At 40.6% G+C, this 23437-nt stretch overlaps 1 protein-coding gene across 4 annotated transcripts in view; it reads left to right on the forward strand.

The window, feature by feature from the left end:
- The window catches only part of APBB1IP (amyloid beta precursor protein binding family B member 1 interacting protein), a 267594-nt gene that overhangs the window by 116940 nt on the left and 127217 nt on the right, over nucleotides 1–23437 (forward strand). For all 4 annotated transcript variants that reach the window (XM_033931405.1, XM_033931404.1, XM_033931406.1 and 1 more), the window contains exons 5-7: nucleotides 3723–3800; nucleotides 16753–16912; nucleotides 23306–23427. In XM_033931405.1, coding sequence (XP_033787296.1) covers nucleotides 3723–3800; nucleotides 16753–16912; nucleotides 23306–23427 — 360 coding nt within the window. The remainder of the gene's footprint in view (nucleotides 1–3722; nucleotides 3801–16752; nucleotides 16913–23305; nucleotides 23428–23437) is intronic.

Below are 23437 nucleotides of genomic sequence, written 5' to 3' on the forward strand. Positions count from 1 at the left end.
CTGATCCAGGGCAAGCAGTGGCTTCCCCAATATCTGTCTCAAAGCACAGTAAGGACTTGTCCAAACCTTTCTTAAATCCAGTTACATTAATCGCTGTAACCACATCCTCTGGAAATGAGTGTCAGAGCTTAACTATTTTTTGTGTAAAAAATATTTCCTCCTTTTTGGGTGTTTTTTGTAATTTATTCTTTATTGAATTTCAAAATTTTATGATAACAACAATCATATTGAACAACAGTATCCATAGTAATACACATCCTGAAGAAATAAAAAAAAGAAAAATTAAATATTTTTTCAACAGTTTATTAGTCCACGATAACTGAGAAAGGAGTTTACATTAAGTTGGAGACTATTTTACTTCATCATTATATAGGCAACCAGAAAGACAACCTGCAATAGACCCAAAATTACTAACTTCAAGCATTATTCTTGTCTATTGGTGGCTATCACCACCTCGTTGTCTACAATAAATCTGGATAACTGTGTAGAGTACCTAATACCTTTGAAATTAACCAAACATTTACAAGGGAATCTTAATACAAAAGTGGCTCCCAATTTTGGAACCCGGGGTTTCAAAAGCAAAAATTGTTTCCTCTTTTTTTTGTGTTATTCTGGACACATCCTAATTTTTTGATTCAGAAATGGTACATCTTTATACTTGAAAAACATTTTTAAAAGCCATTCTCTGTCTGAATGTAATGCAAGTTGAACAAAGAGGGTGTCAGGTCAAAAGCGCGCCGGGACAAAGGCGCGCACAGACAATTGAGCGCAGCGTGGAGGTGCACGCCGCAGAAAATGACAGTTTTTATGGCTCCGACGGGGGGGCGTGGGGGGGAACCCCCCCCCACTTTACTTAATAGAGATCGTGCCGCGTTGTGGGGGGTGTGGGGGGTTGTAACCCCCCACATTTTACTGAAAACTTCACTTTTTCCCTGTTTTTAGGGAAAAAGTTAAGTTTACAGTAAAATGTGGAGGGTTACAACCCCCCAAACCTCCCACAACGCCGGCGCGATCTCTATTAAGTAAACTGGGGGGGCTCCCCAACAAAACCCCCCATCAGAGCCCCTAAAAACTAATTTTCTTCGGTGCGCGCCTCCGTCTTGTGCTCAGTTGTCGGCGTGTGCCTTTGTCTTTCGCGCGGTTGTCTATGAACCACAAAGAGTGTAGCAACACTAATCTGCTCTGACTCAGATGTCTCTAATACATTTGTCGAGTCCAATACATCAATTACAGGTTCTTATTGATCTTCTGGAGTTTTCTTCTTTCCCAAATGAATATAATAAATTTTTTAAATAGGCGGAAAAGAATTTTGTGAGACTTTCAGAACCTCCAAAAGATACCGTTTAAACATGTCTAACGCTGAAACAGTGGGGGCTCCTTTTACTAAGCTGCGTTAGCGTTTTAGTATACGCTAAACCCACGCTACATGGCTAGAACTGATGCCAGCTCAATGCTGGCGTTAAGGTCTAGCGCGCGTGGCAATTAAGCGTGCACTATTCCACGCGTTAAAGCCCTAACGCGGCCTAGTAAAAGGAGCCCGAGTAAAAGGAGTAAAAGGAGTGATTTAGGAAAATTAATCAATCTTAAATTTTGTCTTCTGATTATGTTTTCCAAAACTTCCATCTTAAGATTAATTTTCCCATTTTCCTTTATTAGGAGCTGATTTTGTGCTCCCAAAATTTCAAGCTTTTTTTCTTGATCCAGTGATTTAGTTTCTAATTTGCCCACTCTCTTTTGCAACATTAACATCTAAGATAGTATCCCAGAGCAATGAGTTGTTAATGTTTGCAATTGAGTTCCCAGAGACAGTTGTAAATTTGAGTTTCACAGTACCTGGAAATGGGTTTACCGGTGGCAACATATGCACCCCGGCTCTTAAACTGACCCGAGTCCTTTGCCGCCCCCCCCCCCCCCTTCCCTTCCCGCGGGCCCGACTACCTACCCGGCGATTCAAGCAGCGTGTGCAGCAGTCTTCACACGCTGCTTCGGGGCCTTCTACTGCCCTGATTTGCTCTGCCGCGTCTCTGATGATGTCATCAGGGACGTGCCAGAGTAAATCAGGGCAGTAGAAGGACCCGAAACAGCGTGTGAAGACTGCTGCACACGCTGCTTGAATCACCATGTGTAGTCGGGCCCACGGGAAAGGAAAGGGGGGTAGAGGAAACGCTAATGCTGCTACACAGGGAACTGGTGTGAGGGGTGGGAAATGGAGGGGGAGGGAATGCTGATTTGGACAGAAAGACAGAGGGAGGAAGGGAGACAGAAAGAAAAGAAGAAAGACACAGGGGCAGGTGCACAGGAAACTGGTGTGGGGGGAGGGAAATGGAGGGGGAGGGAATGCTGCTTCGGACAGACAGACAGAGGGAGGAAGGGAGACAGAAAGAAAAGAAGAAAGACACAGGGCAGGGAGATACACAGATACACAGAAAGACAGACAGACAAAGGGGGCCAGGGACAGAGACAGACAGAAAGAAAGACAGCGGGAGTCGCGTCAGGAGGGGTGCGGGATGCGGCAGAGGGAACTTTTCCAATGGGTGCAACTGGGCGGCTGTCGGAACCTCTGATCAGGGGCAGAGCAAGGTAAGTGTATCATAGGGATAAGAAGGAGGAAGGGGGAGAGAAAAAGGAAGGGACGCCTACTGCTGGACAGGGAGAGAAGGAAAGAGATGCTGCTGGACAGGGGGTGGTAAAACAAAGAGAGAAGGGCTGCTGCTGCATAAGGAGAGCAATGAAGGGGTGGTGGTGGACACAGGGGAGATAAAAGGAAGGGAGAATGGACAGGGGGAGCAGGCAAGGGGTGGTGATGGACAGCCAAGGAAAAAGAAAGACAGAAAGAAAGAAAGCAGCTAAGGAGAGAGAGAGAAAGAAATAAAGGCAGACACACACACATATATTCTAGCACCCGTTAATGTAACGGGCTATAAGACTAGTAACAAATAATAAAAGAAGCAACATGAAATCATAGATCAAGGGTTTATTTCAGTAGAATTTAGCACAGTAGAGCTCCAGATTATTTGTATTTGAATTTAAATCACTATTCAGCCAACTATGAATAATATATTTGGAACCGAATCAAATTGAATATAAATATTCAGTACAGCCCTGGTATTTATATTTTACAATGGGTAGCCAAATGACACTTGTTAGCCTAGGGCACGCCAAAGGGTTAATCCTGCCCTGAAAAAAGGGAAGTAAGCTTTTTTTTTTTTTTACATTTCTGTTTGACTACCAGCTCTGCCATCCCTCCCCCCTTTGCAGTGAGTATTTTAGCCACAAAGGAGTGAGGGATTGTACCTGGGTAACTGCTTAATTACCCACGTAAAATCATTTGAAAATTGTCCTCTGAGCAAGCTGGGATTGCGCAGTCCTCTGCCACAACTAGTGATATTAGCCCTCAACTTTATATTAAATAAAATTGTTTTTTTTCTTTTTCTTATTTAGCACACTAAAGGGGGGAGGGAGTTGGGATTAATTTTACATAATTTGTTATAATATGCTATATAATATGTGTGCATTTCTGTTGAAAATGTGATGAAGGATGGGTGGTTGGGGGGGTTATTGCATCACTAGATTTTTATGTGATAGATATTAATGTGCTATTGTGGTATAATTTGTATAATATATTATTTTGTGCACTTGCTGTTCAATTTGAAAACGAATAAAGAATTATTTTTAAAAAAATTGTTTTTTGCAACTTATTCGTTTTCTCACTTCTTTTTCAGGAAGAGCTAGAGTCAAAAGCAAAAACTGACAAGATAAAACTTGCACTGGAAAAAATGAAGGAAGCCAAAATTAAAAAGGTAAACATTTTGGACACCTAAGCTTCTGAACATTGATACTGCAATCATTAGTCAAACTATATCCATCAACAACATCTTTAGTTGCAATGCAAAGTCTCTGGTATCTCTGTTTGAAGATACAATACAGAGGGCTAGCAATTGAAGGGTTAGACTTTTGGGGGATATTTTATCAACTCCAGGGCCTTATTTCTTTGGCCATTTTCTTTTTCTGTATATTTGTATTAATTTTTCATTCTAAACACAGTGCATAAAGGAATACATATAAGTAATTTGAAAAACAGCACTTACATCCAACAATAAATACATGAGAAACCATTTTCTCCCCCTCCCTCCCGCCCTAATTCCAATGTATACAATACACTTCCCCCTCCATATTCGCGGGGGTTAGGGGCAGAGCCGGCCAGCGAATATGGAAAAACCGCAAATAATATTCGGGCCGGTTCTGTCCTTATCCCCGGCTTCCCATAGCTATTTTTAGCCCTGTAAGCTCCCCTTAAGCCTTACCTGGTGGCCTAGAGGGTTTTCAGGCAGGAGCGATCTTCCCACGCTCCTGCCCCATGCAGATCTCTATGGGAGTTCAAGGCAGCCATTTCCTGTTAGAGATCTGCACGGAGCAGGAGCGTGGGAAGATTGTTCCTGCCTGAAAACCCGCTAAACCACCAGGTAAGACTTAAGGGGGGGACTTAGAGGGCTAAAAAAAACTTGAAAAATTAAAATTTACTTTTTGGTCAAAAATCACGAATAACCGAATCCGTAGATACAGAATTCACAAATACGGAGGGGGAAGTGTAAAACCATACAACAGTACATACATGTAATTAATAACAATAACAAATCTTAATATAATATCCCTCTCCCTCCCCCCTTCCCTGGATGTGCAAATCAAACCGGTAACAGGGGAATAAACCATTTATTTAAAATTAATAAAATTGGTCAATGGACCCCACGTCAGTTTAAACAACTTATTATTCAAGGTTCAAGGTTTATTAATATTTGATGAATCGGTTTGCAAAGCGATGTACAAAATTATAAAAGAGAGTAAAATTATAAAAAGACAAATTCATTAACATTGACTTTTGGACAAGACAAATTTTAGTTGGAGAGGAAAAAGGGGGAAAAGTTACAGCTCTTATTTAGAAGAAAAACAAAGGGGAACAGGGTAGTTAAAAATTAAACGTATTATGAGAGTCTAAAAAATATTATGTATTAAAAGCTTTCAATCCTTTCCTAAACTGCACTATTGCTTCAGGGCAGCTTGAGCCATTGAAAATCTCTGACAGGCACTAGGGAGGGAGGAGCTTGTCAGGTCATGGCAATGGACAGGGGGGTTGGAGGGGGGAGCCAGTCTTGAGTTTTCAGTTCAGACTTCAGGGTTTGGGGGTTGATGTCTCCAACTGTCCTTGTGATGGCAGAAATAAACCTCACCCCTGTACCAGGGCAGGTTGGAGACAATGTCAGAGTCTTAGATTCACTCCTAGATTTACAGAAAACCACTGGGGCACCATGAAATTGGGAGGCGAATCCAAGACCAGGAAAGCCCAGTTGAAATCCAATCGCTACTCCTTGTGGTCATGGGCAAGTCACTTAGCTTCTCCATTGTCTCAGGACTGTGCGCATTCCCTTCTCTTCCCCCGTATCTCTAGTTGAAGTTGCATCAGCAGGAGAGCCGACGGGGTCGCAAAGAGCACGTTGTTGACCGCCAGGAACAATGACTTCAACTAGACATGTGAGGGAAGAGAAAGGGATGTGCATGGAGGGGAGGAATGGGAAGAGGCAGGGGGAGCAGAGAGGAAGAGGGATGCCAGCGCTTCCACCAGTATGGTGCCCGGGACAGACCACCCACTCACCCCCCCCTTATTACGCCACTATTGATGGACCTTTGGTCTGTCGCAGTATGTCAACTCTTATGTTCACAAGATGTTTTCCAGCTTTAGGCTGCTTTCACTCTAATAAACTATAACCATATAAAGAAACCGGTATAGAGTGTTTTCAAATAGCTTCAATAGAGTATGAGTACACCTCAGCCCCACCACTCCACCGCTGTGCTAGCTCTTGACTGCGGAGAGATTTATGTGGCACTTCATCATTGGCCGCTCATAATCATTTTAAACCTACTAATGTTGTTTTTTTCAAAATCTTTTATGTATATGTTTTTTTTGTATTTTCTTATGCATGTCTATAAAAAACTTCTTAACTGTAAAACTCAAATGTACTTAATTGTACTTAGCTTATGTAGCATAGCTAAATCCAGCCAACGCCGGGGAGTTTAACCCAACATGTTTCGCACCATACAGGCGCTGTGTCAAGGGTCTCCCGAGGTGCAGCATGTCAGGCGCTGTGTCAAGGGTCTCCCTTTTTGTCGTTTTGTCGTTTATTACCCATTTGTTCAGAATTCATTTTCTCGTATTTATAACACAAGCTTAATGAATTCCACCAAAAAGTGAAATTTAATCTGTCAAAATTCTTCCAATTTTTAGTGGCCATTTGCATGGCTACCCCAGTCATTATACCAAGTAATCTGCTTTTATGTCTATCTATTGGAGGTGTAGGAGATAACAGTGTCCCACAGATTACCGCTTCATACGATAGAGGAACCACAGTCTCCAGAATCAAATTAACAACAAATGATCCAGTGTCCCTACATAAAGATGACAGTGCCAGCATCTATTAGACTTGGAACAGTCCAACTTTTGTAAACGAACAGGGATCCAAAAACTTCTACGTAACAAATAAAACCATGTTTGTCTCATAGATGCTGATTCTTTGGCCATTTTCATACTCTCAAATCTTCACTCACACAAATAAGGTGGAAATTCAGTCCTCGTTACAGTCTTGTTGCAAAGTCATTGTGGGGTCAAAAGTAAAAGCAGACAAAATTCTTCACAGAAAAGGATGATTTGTACTAACCCTAGTGGAACATTTTAGCTCATTCCTCCAATGCTAAAGCCTCTTTATCTTGCCTTTCATTTCTAAAGCTGGGCAATCATTCTTCTAGTGGCAGAGAAGCTTCACATTTGGAGCATGTAAATTTGACAGTATAACCCCTTTGTTATCTTAATTGCATTAGCTTCCTGTGGAAGCATGTTATTAGTTTAAAATTTGTACTTTTGTATTTAGAATATTACAAGAACAAGCACCAAAATACTTGATCCAACAGACTGAATTATTCAGAACAACAAATTGCAGTCAAAATACTTGTTAGTTCTTCCATAACCCTCGGTGAGATTTAAAAAAAATAACACAAAAAATATTACAATGCCACATTTGCATTCTAAGCAGCAAAATGTTGGAATGCTCTCCTTCTATTTATTAGATCAGAGTCATGTTATTTCAAGTTTAGAAAACTTTTGAGAATATTTCCCTCCCCCCCTTCCTTTTTACAAAGTTGCAGTAGACGTTTCTACCATGACCTTGAGTGCAAAATTCTCCAACGCTGCTCTGACACTCATAGAATTCCTATGAGAATTGGTGCATGTAGCTCCCTAGACCACAGTAGAAACCTCTACCACAGCTTAGTAAAAATAGGGCCTTTATTTGGTAGGCGTAAGGGCTATTGGGGAGGTATACAGATGGCTCCAGGCAGTTTTGGGTGGGTTTTGGAGGGCTCACCAAGGGGGTTGCAGTGAGATGTATACCTGGTACCTTTTAGGTGAAGTTCACTTCAGTGCTCCATAAGGTGCACCACTGCTCTGCTGGGATGTGGCAAGTCTACCAAATATGCTGGCCTTTCCTATATCCCAGTGACATGTTTTGTGCATTTTTTTTCTTTTGGACAAGATTTTTTATTTGAAAATGGTTCAAAAAGATAAACACTCATCTGAAAATTGGTCATTTTGGAGAAAAACAAGGTAGACATTTTGCAGTTTTGAAAATGGCCATGTTTTGTACTAGAGTTTTGTTCGTCTTCTGCAAAATATCCAAACTTGGAAACCATGTCAAAAATGGACCTCTATGGGCTTTTTCTCCAGGAACTTACCCCCCACCTCAATTTTTAAAACCAGCCATGCTAACTGCTATTACAACATTCTCTGACAATGAATTCCAAAGCTTAATTATTCATTGAGTGAAAAAAAATATTCCCTCCTATTTGTTTTAAAGGTATTTCCGTGTAACTTCATCTAGTCTTTGTAATTTTTAAAAGTGTGGAAAATCGATTTACTTCTACCTGTTCGACTCCACTCAAGATTTTATATACCACAATTGTATCACCCCTCAGCTGTCTCTTTTTTTCCAAGCTGAAGAGCCCTAACCTGTTTAGCCTTTCCTCATATGAGAGGAATTCCATCCCCATTATCATTTCAGTCGCTCTTCTTTGAAGGAAGGGGGAAGTTGGCATGACCAATCAGCCTGAAAGAAGGATCATAATTGAGGGGGGGAGAGGAAGGACTTGATATATTCACTTTTGAGGGTCCTGGCTGATATTCAGCTGGGACTTGCATAAGTGCCTATGGCCAGCATATGTGCTGGCAACCTGGATAATCAATGTTGGTGCTCAGAAATGGCTCAGTATTGAATATTTATTTATTCATTCAATTTTCTTTACCATTGTTCCAGAAGAGCTTAGAACAGTTTACATGAATTTATTCAGGTACTCAAACATTTTTCCTTCTCTGTCCCAGTGGGCTCACAATCTACCTAATGTACCTGGGGTAATAGGGGAGGGGATCAAATGACTTGCCTAGGGTCACAAGGAGCAGTGCGGGTTTGAACCCACAACCACAGGGGGCTGTAGCTGTAGCTTTAACCACTGCGCCACACTCTCCCAGGTCTAATTTAGCCGGCAGCAGTCAGCACTTTAATAAACCCTAATTGCCATCAGCTGAATATTGACCAGTATTTAGCTATACCAGATTTCCATAGAGCTCAGCTACCTGCTTGTTGAAACTTACCATAACAATTCAATAAATTGACATTTTAGCATACATTATATTTAGCAGAATTAAATGGAACTAATTATTCTCATATGAGAGAATGATTCCTAGGCTTGTTAATATGAGTTATATTACATCAATCTTGTCATAAAATTCTATGACAAGTCTGTAATTAATCCTTGTTCCTACTGCACAGTGAAATATATTGTTCTACATGAAAGCAAATTACTCAGCGGTAAGAATATAAGGGGTAAACATGAGAAAGCTCTAGAAAGAGCCATAATTATCTTTCAGAAATATCTGCAGACTGTTCAAAGATTGTCTTAGGTCCTAGAAGGCATTGAAGATGATGTCTTTCAATTAATATATTCATGTACTTCAGATAGGGGAGAATCAAAGAAACCAACAAAATCTAACTTGAATTAGAGAGCCATATGCTACAAATTCTCGTGTTTTTATGACTAGAAACTGGGATATTTCCTTTACACTGCAGACCAGAATGGCTATAGGGTCATCCCAATGACATCCAATGGCTTAAGTAATATTTCGGTCATATATAACCCTTCCTCATTGGCAACTCAAGACACTTCCTCTCTCCTATGTCCAACATCTCCCCTGCCATTCCTTTTGTAGTCCAGCATCTCCCCCCCCCTATCCCTCTGTAGTCTAGCAACTTTCTTTACCTACCTCTCCCTCAGGTGTCTAGCATCTACCTTCCAGGTGCACAGACTCCTCTTCACTACTTCTTCCAAGTGTCCATCATTGCCACTTTCTTTCTCTTTCCTTCTCTTTTTTTCCTCCCCCCACCCCCTCAGGTATCCAGAATCTCCCTGCCATTGCTGCTGTTGGTTCTGTAGCCATCTTCTTCCAGCAGGTTAACCCTAAATCAAAGCAAAAGCAGCTAATGTAAGGTCTTGAGCAGACACACAGGCACAAGACCGGTTGCATCCTACTCCTTTCAAACTTTTGGTTGTATCCTACACCTTCCAAACTTCCTGTTCAGAGAGGTCAGGATGCAGCAGGCCTTGAGCAAATGTATCTGCTCAACACCATGCACCAGCCACTTTCACTTTGCCTTAAGGCTGCTGACAACTTCCACATTGGCAGTGCCCCCAGATTTGGGCCACCCTAGCTAGTACCTAATCTGCCTAGTTGTAGGGCCATTCCTGAATGACTGGATAGATTAGACGAGCTAATTGATCATCTGTTATGTAATTATGAAACACTAATCTAATCTAATATATAACTTATTAATCATACTATGCCAAAAAGGCTCAAGGTGATTTATATTCAAAAAGGCTGTAAAATCTACGGGAATATACACAAGCATAATGGAAGATTTTCAACCCATCACAGAGACCCAGGTGAAGAAACTACTAAGAAGAATAAAATCAGGCCCATCATCCCTCGACACATACCTGATATACCCAATGAGAGAACTTGAAGGTCCGGGACTCATCTGCCTCATGTACATCATTAATAAATCACTATAATCGAGACAAGACCCACTTAAATAGAAACTCTCAATCACCAAACCAATTCTGAAAAATAAAGAAAAAGATCATGAAGATCGCTCTAACTACAGACCTGTAGCCAATCAACTGTAGATATCTAAACTAATAGATAAAACAGCCTGCCAACAAATATCTGACTTCTTAGAAAATGTGTCAAAGCTTAACCAGGTCCAATCAGGATTCAGATGACACCTTAGCACAGAAACCGTACTAGTAACAGTATAAGACTTGGTCCTCAAACACCATGCCAAATGAGAAGACTTGCTATTGGGGTTCCTGGACCTCTCAGTAGCCTATGACCTAGTCCAAAACACACTGCTAAAATCAAGAAGCATGACCCTTGGCATTAAAGGAAATGTCATCGCATGGATTGAATCTTTTCTTACAAATTGACTAACGAGGGTAGAATGGCAGGGGAATACAAGCAACTGGAAAGGCATAGGGTATCACAGGGATCAGCCATGTCACTCATGCTTTTCAACATCTTCCTCCAACTGCTAGGGAACTTCATCAGAAAACTGGGATGGGTCAGCATCTATAAGACAGACTTGTTTTTTTCTTGTTACATAGATCTTTTTGGACCCCGGTTAGGTTGCAAAGGTTGGATAGTTCTAAATCTAATAGATGGCACTGTCATCTCAATATAGGGACACTGGATCATTTGCTATATTATTGTCCCTTGATACTCAAATTCTGGAAATCCATTTGGGGTCAAATTATTACGATATTGGAAGTTCCACTATCGCTATCATATGTTTGGAACAATATTGTTCCCCAAGAAACCAATTAATGTAAATCAGAATAAATTGTTCCTCGTCATGACAGGACTAGCCATTCAGCTGATAATGAAAAATTGGAAAAATTGGGTTAACTTAAATTATATTTTCTGGTGGGAATCATTATGTCAGATTTATAAGTTTGAAAACATTCTTTACAGGGGGACACCATAGCAAATTTAAGGAAATCTGGGGCCCATTATCAAAATATTATAAGATATGAATGTGAATTATTAGCATGAATTCCCTTTGATTCATGAAAGATTGTTATACATATCCAGGAGGGGCGGGGGGGAGGGGGTTAAATAGCTGTATATTATTTATTGGTATAGAGTGCAGTATGTTATTTTACTTGATTGATTGTTCATATGTTTGCACTATGTATTTGATTTTAAAAATGAATAAATAATATTTTTTTAAAAAACCAACTGGGATCATCCTACTAGAGAAACAAAATGTGAAAACTAAACAGAGGATCAAGGCAGGAATAGAAAAGATCTTTGAGTACTTGCAGACAAATGGACTAGTAGCCAACAAGGAGAAAACAGAATTACAGCTAACTAACAAAAGGGGAGGAAATAGCCCAAGTTACCAACTAACTTTGAAAAGCAACACCATAAAATCTTCCTCGGAGGGGGAAAGAAACTTAGGAGTATGACTGAACCCAAACCTAGACATGACAATACAGACCCAACGCATCATGAAAAACACATATAGCAAATTCTACCACGTCAGAGGACTTAAATCCTACCTCATCCACCAAGCAATGTCCAATGTAATTAAGTCTGGTATTCTCAGTCTTTGACTACTGCAACGCGATCATGTTGGGCATTCCAAAGTACGTGATTAAGCAAATTCAGATGGTACAAAATGAAGCAGCAAGATTTCTGCTGGGAGAATCGAGGCTGATGAGTGCCATCCCCACTACTGAAGGAACTACACTGGCTCCCGATTGAAAGCAGGGTGAAATTTGAGATCCTGTTGATGATACACAAAATTGTCCATCTCTCAGAACCACAATATCTAGCAGACAGACTACATCACTACATACCAGCATGCGCACTAGGCTCGAACCAAAACCTCCTGCTGGAAATACCCTCCTTCAGAGACATCAAATACAAAAGCATCAGGAAAAGAATGTTCTCAGTGATGGCTCCAAGGTGGTGGAACGCCCTTCCAAAGGAACTAAAACTAGAAAAGGGACACTGGAAAGTTCAAGAAATGGATGAAGAATATCCTCTTCACAGAATACTTTAGCCAATAATACAGCAAAGAGGAGATAGCTGGCTAGTCCCCACTAGGAACAGGATAGAATAAACACAGTAAGGAGAGGGGAAAGATAATCAAAGCACAGATAACAAGATTTATGGGGAAGATAGTATGTCCAAGATGAACATAGATCATAATACAGACACTATGCAAGAAATGAAAAAGAAGTAGTATGAACCCAGTACACAATAGCAAATAAAGATGTATATAGGTATATATTTAATATGTGTGTACAAGAAGGTATAATATGAATGTATATATGATATATTATATATATGTACAGTGTGAATAAGCAGGTAGATTGATTAGTTTAACAGGTGAAAAGAAATAGTTTGATTAATTTAACAGGTCTGTATTGAGAATCAACTCAGAAAACTCTAACTCTATATTATAACACCTTTACAAAACACAAGTATTGATTACGGTTTAATAATGCCCAGATTACAGTTTAATAATGCCTGTATTGAAAACCATCCAAGGAAACGCAAACTCTGCATTGTAAAACCTTTATAGGAGCTCATGTATTGAAACACCATTACAAAGCTCATACAAACTGCTCGGAATTAACTCCCCAGTCATTAGCAGCGGTATAGAAGCTTTCAATAAACAATAACAAAGAAAGGAAACAACTGCCACCAAACAATTTAGAGATTCTTCTGTGACAAAGCTGTGTTACCAGTGTGGGACATTCCAAAAATACCCAAAGCAGAAGTAGGAGCAGATAACTAATGCCTTGAAAACCAAACATATTCTGAAAGTGTAAAACACTGCATTCTGTGTTTTCAAGATCAGCATTTGCATTTAAGAAAGAAGAAAAAAAAAAAAAAAGCAGAAGCCTCTACAGACATTATAAGACAACATGTTAGAAATGCATATTCTAAAGCAGTGGTTCCCAACCCTGTCCTAGAGGACTACCAGCCAGTCAGGTTTTCAGGATAGCCCTAATGAATATGCATGGAGCAGATTTGCATGCCTATCACCTCCATTATATGCAAATCTCTCTCATGCATTTTCATTAGGGTTATCCCAATAACCCAACTGGCTGGTGGTCCTCCAAGACAGGGTTAGAAACCACTGATCTAAAGCATGTTTAGAAAGGGGAAGTAATGTCTGCATCCAGTGCCTTCATTGCCCACAAGTACACCTGCTGGGTTTTCACACTCCTCATGGAACAGCCCCTGGTTTTAAGAAAGAAGAACAATTAGAGGCTTTCCATTTTCGTTCTCTCTGCCCTTCCCTCTCCATTAAATATCCTAAGCATTATAGAGTTAATATTCAGATTGTGGCAGTGAGCATTTTGTTGACTGCTGCCAGCATTGGTTCTAGATTTTCGGTGTCAGGCCACCGAGGGGTTGATTCTATAAACGGCGCCTAATAAAAGGTGCTGGCCACATGTCAATCATGCTTAGGCGCTGTTTACAGAATCGCAGCTAACAGCGCCTATGTAAAACCTTAGGTGTCTGAAATGTAGGCCATGGTTTTAAAGGCCTACATTTCAGGTGCCTAAGGAGCTCATAATCAAAACGTTAAAACGTCCAAAAACCATTCTAAGTCAGCATTTGGATGTCCTAATAGCAGGGACATCCAAGTGCCGATAATCAAAACCAACTTTCTGGATGTGAACAGCACTTCTAAGCTGCCGTGCATCCAGAGATCAAAGGGGCGTTGGGAGGTGTGTTATGGACGGGAATCGTGCGGGCTTCAACCTGGACATACTGCAGCCATAATCAAAGCTTTCCTAGAGGGAACTTAGACGCCAACTATTAGACCTGTTTGAGTTGCGTTTAAGTTCAACAAAGATACCCAAACTGACAAGAAGACCACTGGAGGATTTAAGGCATGCCCCCTTACTCTCCCAGTGGTCACGACCCAATCCCAACACCCAAAGAGCAAAAAAAAAAAAAAACCCCAACCCATAGGCTTCCCATCAGCTGATCACGGCAGAGGAATCCCCATCAGCTGTGCTGGTTTTGAGAATTCCCGGGGGCTCAGCTGATGGGGATTTCCCCTGCAGAGCCGCAGAGCCCTATACCCCTCCCCCTGACATCCCATGAAATCTCTGCCCCCTCCCCCATATCCCCCCATATTCCTATGAGGTTGGGAGGGGTCAATGACCATTGGGGGAGTGTGTGAGGGATATCATCTGGTCATTTTGAGTACTTTATGGCACTTATTCATTGTTAAAAAAGGTCTAGTCCCAAACATCTAAATTATGCCCTGGACATATTCTAAAGTGTTTTATTATTGCAGAAAAGCATCCAAATCATAAGCCTGCCCTAGTCCTGCCCAAACCAAGCTTCCAATAGAACCCCTTGAGTATCAGATACACTGCAGATGAACAGCATAGAAATCTGTCTAGAAAATAGATTTCAAATATAGCAAATTGGAAGGGTATGGTGAGAAAAAAATGAGCCCCATAGTAGAACTGGAAAAGGTGCAGAGGTGAGTAACAAATTGCTTTTCAGCTTGGAGAAGAGATAGCTGAGAGGAGATAAGATAATGGTTTGCAAGATCATATGTGGAGTGGAACAAGTAAATACGGATAGGTGACCCTTTCAAATAGTACTAAGACTAGGGGATATGCCATGAAACTAACTGATATCCAGTTAAAAACAAACCTCAAGCTGCGAGATTTGTTGTCAGAAGATGTAGCAAAAGAATTTTAATTTTGCATCTGAGTTTTAAAAGGACTTGAACAAGTTCCTGGAGTAAAATTTCTTAAACTGTTTTTAGCCAGGAAGACTTGACTAAGCTACTGCTTATCTTTGGACATGAGTAACAAAGAATGGATTTACTCTTTATGGTCAGCTGGGTACTTCCTAGTGACCTGAACCAGCTACTATTGGAAATGAGATGTTTATTGGTTATTGAAAGCTTCTTTAATGCTATTAATGGCTGGGGAGTTAATTCAGAGCGGTTTACATGAGCTTCTGCAAAGGTGTTACAATATCATAAGAACATAAGCAGTGCCTCCGCTGGGTCAGACCTCAGGTCCATCCTGCCCAGCAGTCCGCTCCCGCGGCGGCCCGAACAGGTCACGGCCTGTCTGAGACACCAGAAGGGGCCCCCTTGCCACCTTGGTTTCCCATTGAGTTTTATCTTCCCATCGAAGTCCTAACCCTCCGGTCTTGCACATGCACGACCTGGTCGGATTTCTATACTTATTACTTGGTTTGCTTTCTATACCTGTGTTACATCCCAGCACCTCTCTCAGTATCCCACGATCCCCCTATCCCTCAGGAATCCGTCCAATCCCTGTTTGAATCCCTGTACCGTACTCTGCCTGATCACTTCCTCCGGTAGCGCATTCCAAGTGTCCACGACCCTTTGGGTGAAGAAAAACTTCCTTGCATTTGTTCTGAACCTATCTCCCTTCAGTTTCTCCGAATGCCCCCTCGTGCCTGTTGACCCCTTCAGCCTGAAGAATCTGTCCCTATCCACCCTCTCTATGCCCCTCATGATCTTGAAGGTCTCTATCATATCTCCCCTGAGCCTCCTTTTTTCCAGAGAGAAGAGCCCCAGCCTATCCAACCTCTCGGCATATGGGCAGTGTTCCAGCCCTCTTACCAGTTTCGTTGCTCTCCTTTGGACTCTCTCAAGCACCGCCATGTCCTTCTTGAGGTACGGCGACCAATATTGAACGCAGTATTCCAGATGTGGACGCACCATAGCTCTATACAATGGCATGATGACTTCCCGCGTCCTGGTTGTTATGCCCCTCTTTATGATGCCCAGCATTCTGTTGGCTTTTTTCGAGGCTGCTGCGCACTGTGCAGATGGCTTCAGTGATGCATCTACCAGCACACCCAAGTCTCTCTCAAGACTGCTGTCTCCCAATAATGCCCCCCCCAATTTGTATTTGAACAGCGGGTTCTTTTTACCTATATGCATGACCTTGCATTTTTCCACGTTAAAGCGCATTTGCCATTTGTTTGCCCAGTCTTCCAGCTTGTCCAGGTCCCTTTGCAGGTCCTCACACTCCTCCCTGGAGCTAACTCTGCCGCACAGTTTGGTATCGTCTGCAAATTTTATAACCTCGCACTTTGCCTCTTTTTCCAGGTCATTGATAAATATGTTGAAGAGTAACGGCCCCAGCACCGATCCCTGTGGCACACCGCTCGTGACTCCCCGCCAGTCAGAGTATTGTCCCTTTACTCCGACCCTCTGCAGTCTACCCGACAACCAGTGCTCGATCCATCTGTGCACATCCCCTCCCACCCTGCACATCCCCTCCCACATACTAACATAATTAAACCATAATCGATGCAAGAGCTTCTGTAAAGATGTTACAGTATAGAGTTAGCATTTTCTGAGATGGTTTTCAATACAGACATGATTAAAACCATAATCAATCATCCTTCTTATTTGCACCTGTTCTAGGGTTCAATCAACCTTTGGTCTGATCCTGCATGGCATGCTGATTTTCTGCTACTAGGGGAGTATCAGCAATGTCTGGTGTTGCCCTTATTCTACTAGCAACTAACATATATTGTATCTTCCATGATATGTTTGTTGGATGCAGCTTGTCATCAAGGTGCTCATGGATGATGACAGCTCGAAAACACTGATGGTGGATGAGCGCCAGACAGCACGAGATATGTTAGAAAATCTCTTTGAAAAAAATCATTGTGACTGTAATACAGACTGGTGTTTATATGAAGTATACCACGAACTACAAATTGGTAAGTTGTATTAGCAAAACTTCTTAGAAGCATGTTACTTTTCTTTCTTTTTTTTTTAACTTTATTCTTCAATGGACACCAAATTCTAACATTATTTTGACTCCTTTCACATTTTACTCCATTTTTACTATTCCTTCTCTGTCATTCTTCTCTTTTATAAATAAAATAATAGGATTTCCAATGGGGGGGGGCATGGTATTTTTTAATGGTATCACCACCTAAAGATATTCATTCAAAAAAATTGAATAATCACATTGAGAGAGTGCATCTTACCGAGCTGCGGTGATCTTTCCCGTATCAGAGGACATTACTAAGATAAGTGCGGGTTTCCTACACTTCTTAAAAGTATTTAAAGAGACTTAAAAATATATATTTATTTAGAAACCAGAGCACTGATTGCACTTTAATGGAGTTTTTCTTTGACCAAGGATGTGTTTCCTATGACAACTTAGTTATTGTCATAGCAGTTTCCTGAGTTTACCCTCGGGGAACACTGAGGTCTTTTCTCCGTAGTAGGAACCTGCTCTGAATAATCTCTGATAACGTAATTTCTTTGAATGAATATCTTTAGGTGGTGATACAGTATTTTTTTGATATTCTGCTTGTTTAATTTTACTGTTTGTCATTCTTTTTTATGGGCCAGATATTAGGTATATAACACAAACACACAACATCTGTGTCCATAGAAAAAAAAGAAAAAAAACAGGCAGACTGAGAGGTCACTTGACCTGTCGGCTTTTCCAGGTCGGTCCTACCGACTCGATTCTGGCATGCAAGTTTAGGGCATTGATTGGATGCCTGGTTTTAATATCAATGACCTCATTTACATTCCAGAATCGGAGAATTTTGAGTAGCACAGAAAACGATGTGGTGAGCCTGTTTAGAGCATCAGGTTGACAAACCGATTTAGTGACAATCATTAGACAATCGGAGACTTTAGTGCATCAAGCCCTAAGTGATTAGTCTCCTGACTTCCTCCAGGCTCGTTCTGATTTTCAGCATTCATTATCACTTTGTATTGCAATATCAGACTGTAGCCCTTGGCCTCCTATAGTACCCTGTAGCTGATTATATGCACAGGAGGCGTCAGAAGGACACTATAAGGTAAAAGGAGGGAAAATAGGACAAATCGAAATTGAACCAATAATAGCTCTCTGTTTTTGGCAGTGGAAGGAGTCCGCACAGTGTGCATAACATCAGAGGGAATAGAGAAATCTCTACAGGATTCAGTGAACAGATTAATCCTCTCTCCTCACAAGACAATCACCAAAAATTTTTTAATAATCTTATTATTATAGCCCTAAAATTCATTGACCCTGATTATACAGTATAAAGTCTGCCGATATCAGCGCCTAACTTTAGATAGACTTTAGAGAATCAGGACCGTTATGTCTAATTGAAAAATACAAATTTACCTATGGCCCAATATTAGTGGCAATCTGTTTTGCAATACTATAGATATGAGATTACTATGTCCAAAACATTATGGCCTCCTTTCACTAAGGCGTGCTAGCGTTTTTAGCACACGCGGCAGATTAGCACACGCTAACCCTGCACTATGTGGCTAGAACTAACACCAGCTCAATGCTGGCGTTAGCATCTAGCGTGTGCGGCATTGGTGTGCGCGCTATTCCACACGTTAATGCCCTAACCCAGCTTAGTAAAAGGAGCCCTATATCAAGGTAAAAATAAGAATTTAACTCGGATCCCACTAGAAGCATATCTGAATAGCACTGATTCTATTTACACACCTCCTTTACATGATTATCACTGATTCTGTACATCGTCATACATTATCAATATGCCTCTGAAACTAACATGCAATTTTAACTTTAAATTTTCCTTTATTTATTTTATTTTGTTTATATCATGGTACTCACCACTTATTATTTTAGATCTCCTTTTTCTACTTGATCTTTGGTTCTCTGTATAAATGTTTAATGAAGTTTACAATTTATGCAGATTTTGTATACAGTATATTTACTTACTGATCATTTATAATTATTTCTGTATTTTCATATAAAATCGATAACATTTCATTAAAAAAATTTATTTTCGGCATTCATTTTTTTAATGTTCCCAACAGTTTTTATTGAAGGATGAAAGTATATATCAAAAAGAATATATCAAATTATATGATACAAACAAAATATTAATTACTAAGTAATTTCTCAACTCTAAGAAATCCACTCCATACAATCAATGAAATACTATCATTCGTTCAAAAAATCTTTTATATAACAGACCCTATCCCCCCCCTTTCACTCCCTCCCCTTCCCCCCTCCTCCCCTGGCATTCTTTTTTCATATTCTTCAGTTATGTGGAAAACCAAGGCTTTTTATTATTTCTAGGTAGTTTTCATTCTACTAATGGAGCCACAGCACTTGAACTCCTCGTGGCATGACACTCTTCTTTGATTGGTTTGTGGTCAAATTCATTTGAGTGTTAGTATACCTCATATATCATCATTTGTGACTTTTAAGACTCCTGAGGCAGGCCTGATGGCCGAAACATGCGCATGTCGAGTCAATTTGTCAATTTGATGTTTGAACAATAAAGATCTTCATTTCACCAGACGAATTGAAGGACACTTTTTTAGTGCACATCATTCTTTTTTGAAAGCAGTGCATGCACATAGATCTCATGCATATTCATTGGGGAAATCCTGAAAACCCAACTGGATTGCGGCCCTCAAGGAGGGACTTTGAGACCCCTGCTCTAGGATATACATATTCAGGGCTTCCAGTCTCTCCTCATACGTCTTCTGGCGCAAGCCTCCTATCATTTTTGTCGCCCTCCTCTGGACCGCTTCAAGTCTTCTTACGTCCTTCGCCAGATACGGTCTCCAAAATTGAACACAATACTTCAAGTGGGGCCTCACCAATGACCTGTACAGGGGCATCAACACCTTCTTCCTTCTACTAGCTATGCCTCTCTTTATACAGCCCAGCATCATTCTGGCATTTCTAGTGAAAATGAAAAGTAGCCTCCACATCTTCCTAGCTACTTTTCATTTTCACTATTTGGACCCCTGATGTCTCCACAGCGGTTACATCAAACATTACCAATGCAAAGCTTTTCTGTTTGTGAGTTTTACAGGACCCCTGAGGAAGGCTAAATTTGCTGAAACACGGCCCGTGTTGGGTCTAGGCTCCAGTGTCCGTTGGTATTTTTAAATTTGAAATAAAGCTTTTGAACTTTATATAGTACAGTACTCCCCCAATTTTCATGGGGGTTCTGTTCCAGGAACCCCCATGAATGCTGAAAAACCGCGAATACGGTTTTTAGCGGGGGACCGTGAACAGCGAACCACGAATGACCGGGGGAACACTGTACTCCTGTGTCCAGGAACTGGCTACATGTGGTGTGCTTTGTGGATGTCTTTTGTTTCTTTGTGGCAGCCTGGTCTTTTGCTTCTGGTTTTGGGTCTGCAGTTCATTACAGCAGGTCCCTCCAGTGGCGTGGATTATACATGTTTTGTTTTACTACATTTAGATTACTGTAATACTCTCTTGTGTGGACTTCCAAAGAAGTCATTGAGAGCTTTGAGGATGACACAGAATGCTGCTGTGAGGGTGACTGGAAGCATTCCTACTTGCAGAGCTTCATTGGCTACCCGTAGCCTGGAGAATCCAATTTAAGATCTTGGTACTAGTATATAAAGCATTACATCAATCCCTACTGAAAGTAGTAACTTCTTTATTGGAGTCATATGTGCCATCTCGTTCTTTGAAATCTCAGACTAAGCAGCTATTGGTTGTTCCATCGATTTGATCTACAGTTAAGACAACTGTTCGTTCTCATGTTTTTAGTGTGATGGGCCCTCAATTGTGGAACATTCTCCCGGAATCCATACGTCAGATTTCTTCTTTTTTATTTTTTCGTAAGAGCATGAAGGCTTTCAAAAGGCTTTTTTTCAAAAGGCTTTTTTTTAAGGCTTTCTGAGGGGTTTTTTCCTCTCTTTTTAAAAGTAATTATTGTTTCCTTTTCTATTTTATTCTTTATTAATTGGTTTATGTGATTGTTTTTAGAGAAATGTAATTAAATTTGAATTAGGAAATTTAAGGAAGGTTGTTTTATTTGAGATGTTAGGACTTGTTTGTGTACTTTTTATGAATGTTATTCTGTAACCCACATAGATTTTGGATATGCGGGATAGAAATGTTTTAAATAAATAAATACCACGTCTTTGAAAAAGTGAATAAACATGTGGATAAAAGAATATTGTGTATCTGGATTTTCAAAAGACATTTGATAAAGTACCTCATGAAAGACTTCTGAAGAAATTAGAAAGTCATGGAATAGGAGATAATGTCATATTATGGATTAAGAATTGGCTGAAAGATAAAAAACAGAAAGTAGGGTTAAATGGTCAATATTCTTGATGGGTAAATAGAGGGGTTCCCCAGGGATCTGTGCTGGATCGCTGCTTTTTAACATATTTATCAATTATCTAGAGACATGAATAACTAGTGAGATAATTAAATTTGCTGATGACACAAAGTTGTTAGATTGCAAGTGATTATGAAAAATTGCTTGTGAGACTGGAAGACTGGGCATCAAAATGGCAGATGACATTTAATGTGAGCAAGTGCAAAGTGATACATATGGGAAAAAAGAACCCGAACTATAGCTATGTGATGCAGAATTCCATGTTATAATTCAGTGCCCAGGAAAAGGATCTAGGTGTCATCATTGAGGATTCGCTGAAACCCTGAACTCAGTGTGTGGCAGCATGCTAAGAAAGCAAATAGAATGTTAAGAATTATCAGGAAAGGAATGGAAAACAAAGATAAAAATGTTATAATGTTTTTGTATTTCTCTATGATGCGGCCACACCTTGAATACTGTGTTCAATTCTGGTCACTGCCTCTCAAAAAAGATATAAAGGTAAAGAGAAGGGCGACAAAAATGACAAAAGGGATGGGTTGACTTCCCTATGAGGAAGGTTACAGCAGTTAGGACTCTTCAGCTTGGAGAAGAGAAAGCTCAGGGGTGATATGATAGAAGTCTATAAAATACTGAGCTTGTTCACTCTTTCCAAAAATACTAGGACTAGGGGACATGCAATGAAGATTTAAAACAAACCAGAAAAAATATGTCTTCACTCAAAATGAAATTAAACTCTGGAATTCATCGCTAGAGAATGTGGTGAAAGCAGTTACCTTAACAGGATTTTAAAAAGGTTGAATAGTTTCCTGAAAAGGAAATCATAAGCCATTATTAAGATGGCTTGGGGAATTCACTACTTATTCCTAGGATAAAAAGCACAAGATCTGTTTTTCTTCTTGGGATCTAGCCAGGTGCTTGTGATCTGGATTGGACACTGTTGGAAACAGGAGACTAGAGGTCTGCATGGGGACCCCCCCTCTGACCTACAGGACTCCCACGGGGACCCCCCTCTAGCCAACGGGACTCCCACGGGGGATGGAAGGCTTTGGAAGCAGGGTTCGTCCATATAATATAATGGACACGTCAGCCTTAGTAAACGAGGGGGTTTTATAAGTTAATTACCTGAACAGAAAACAAAAAAAAGGGTTCCACCAAAGAGATTCCACAAGGAAAACAGCAAAAGAAACTGTGGAATTGATGAACCTGTCAGAAGTAATTGCTGCTTTTTATGGGGACGGGTGGGGATGGAGGTAATTCCTTTCAGGGATGGGTGGGGACGGAGAGGATCGTGATGGGGACGGGTGGGGACGGCGAGGATCCTGGCAGGGACGGGTGGGGATGGGTGGGATTTCTGTCCCCGTGCAACTCTCTACAGGAGACAAGCCTTGATGGACCTTCAGTCTGTCACAGCATGGCAATTCTTAAGTAATGTGCATGAAAAGAGGGGTGAAGAGAGAGGGTAGGTAAGGAGAGGTTTACTCATAATGAAAAATTGCAATTGAAAATTGTCTTGGTTGCTAACAGTGAATGAGTTAATTGTAAATGCTTCATTTGTCTTGATTTTAATAAAAATGATTGAACTAAAATAACCTCCAAAGTGACCTTAGTGACAGGGAAAGGGAGGGAAAAGCCAAAGGCTCTGTGCTAGCAAAGTATGTGGGTATATATGGCTTGGGTAGAAGCAGTGGTCCACTTCCATGCATCTATGAAACCATCTTAAAATAAATAAGCACAGTTCTTATGTTCTCAAGGAAGACTAATCAATCAAGTAGAAGTTTAGCCTTCAAATATGCTTTCTGTTTATTATTTCTTTAGAGCCCTTTGGGGAGTGTGATAAAACAGCTCTGCACCTCCCAGTCAGTGGTTAGGCATTTCTGCTTTGCTTTTCATCTCATGCAGCTCGGACTGGCAGTGAGTTGTGGCTTACAGCATGTGTGAATATCACAACTCTCATTATCATCTGTCGCTCACAAAATTGTTTTCATGGCTATGTCTCAACAGAGAGATGGTTTGAGGACCATGAAAACATCGTCGATGTTTTATCAGACTGGACAAGAGACAGTGAAAATAAAATTCTGTTTCTGCAAAGAAAGGAAAAATACTCCATTTTTAAAAATCCTCAGGTAAAGTAAC

Source organism: Geotrypetes seraphini, chromosome 2, assembly GCF_902459505.1.
Source record: "Geotrypetes seraphini chromosome 2, aGeoSer1.1, whole genome shotgun sequence".
NCBI lineage: Eukaryota > Metazoa > Chordata > Amphibia > Gymnophiona > Dermophiidae > Geotrypetes > Geotrypetes seraphini.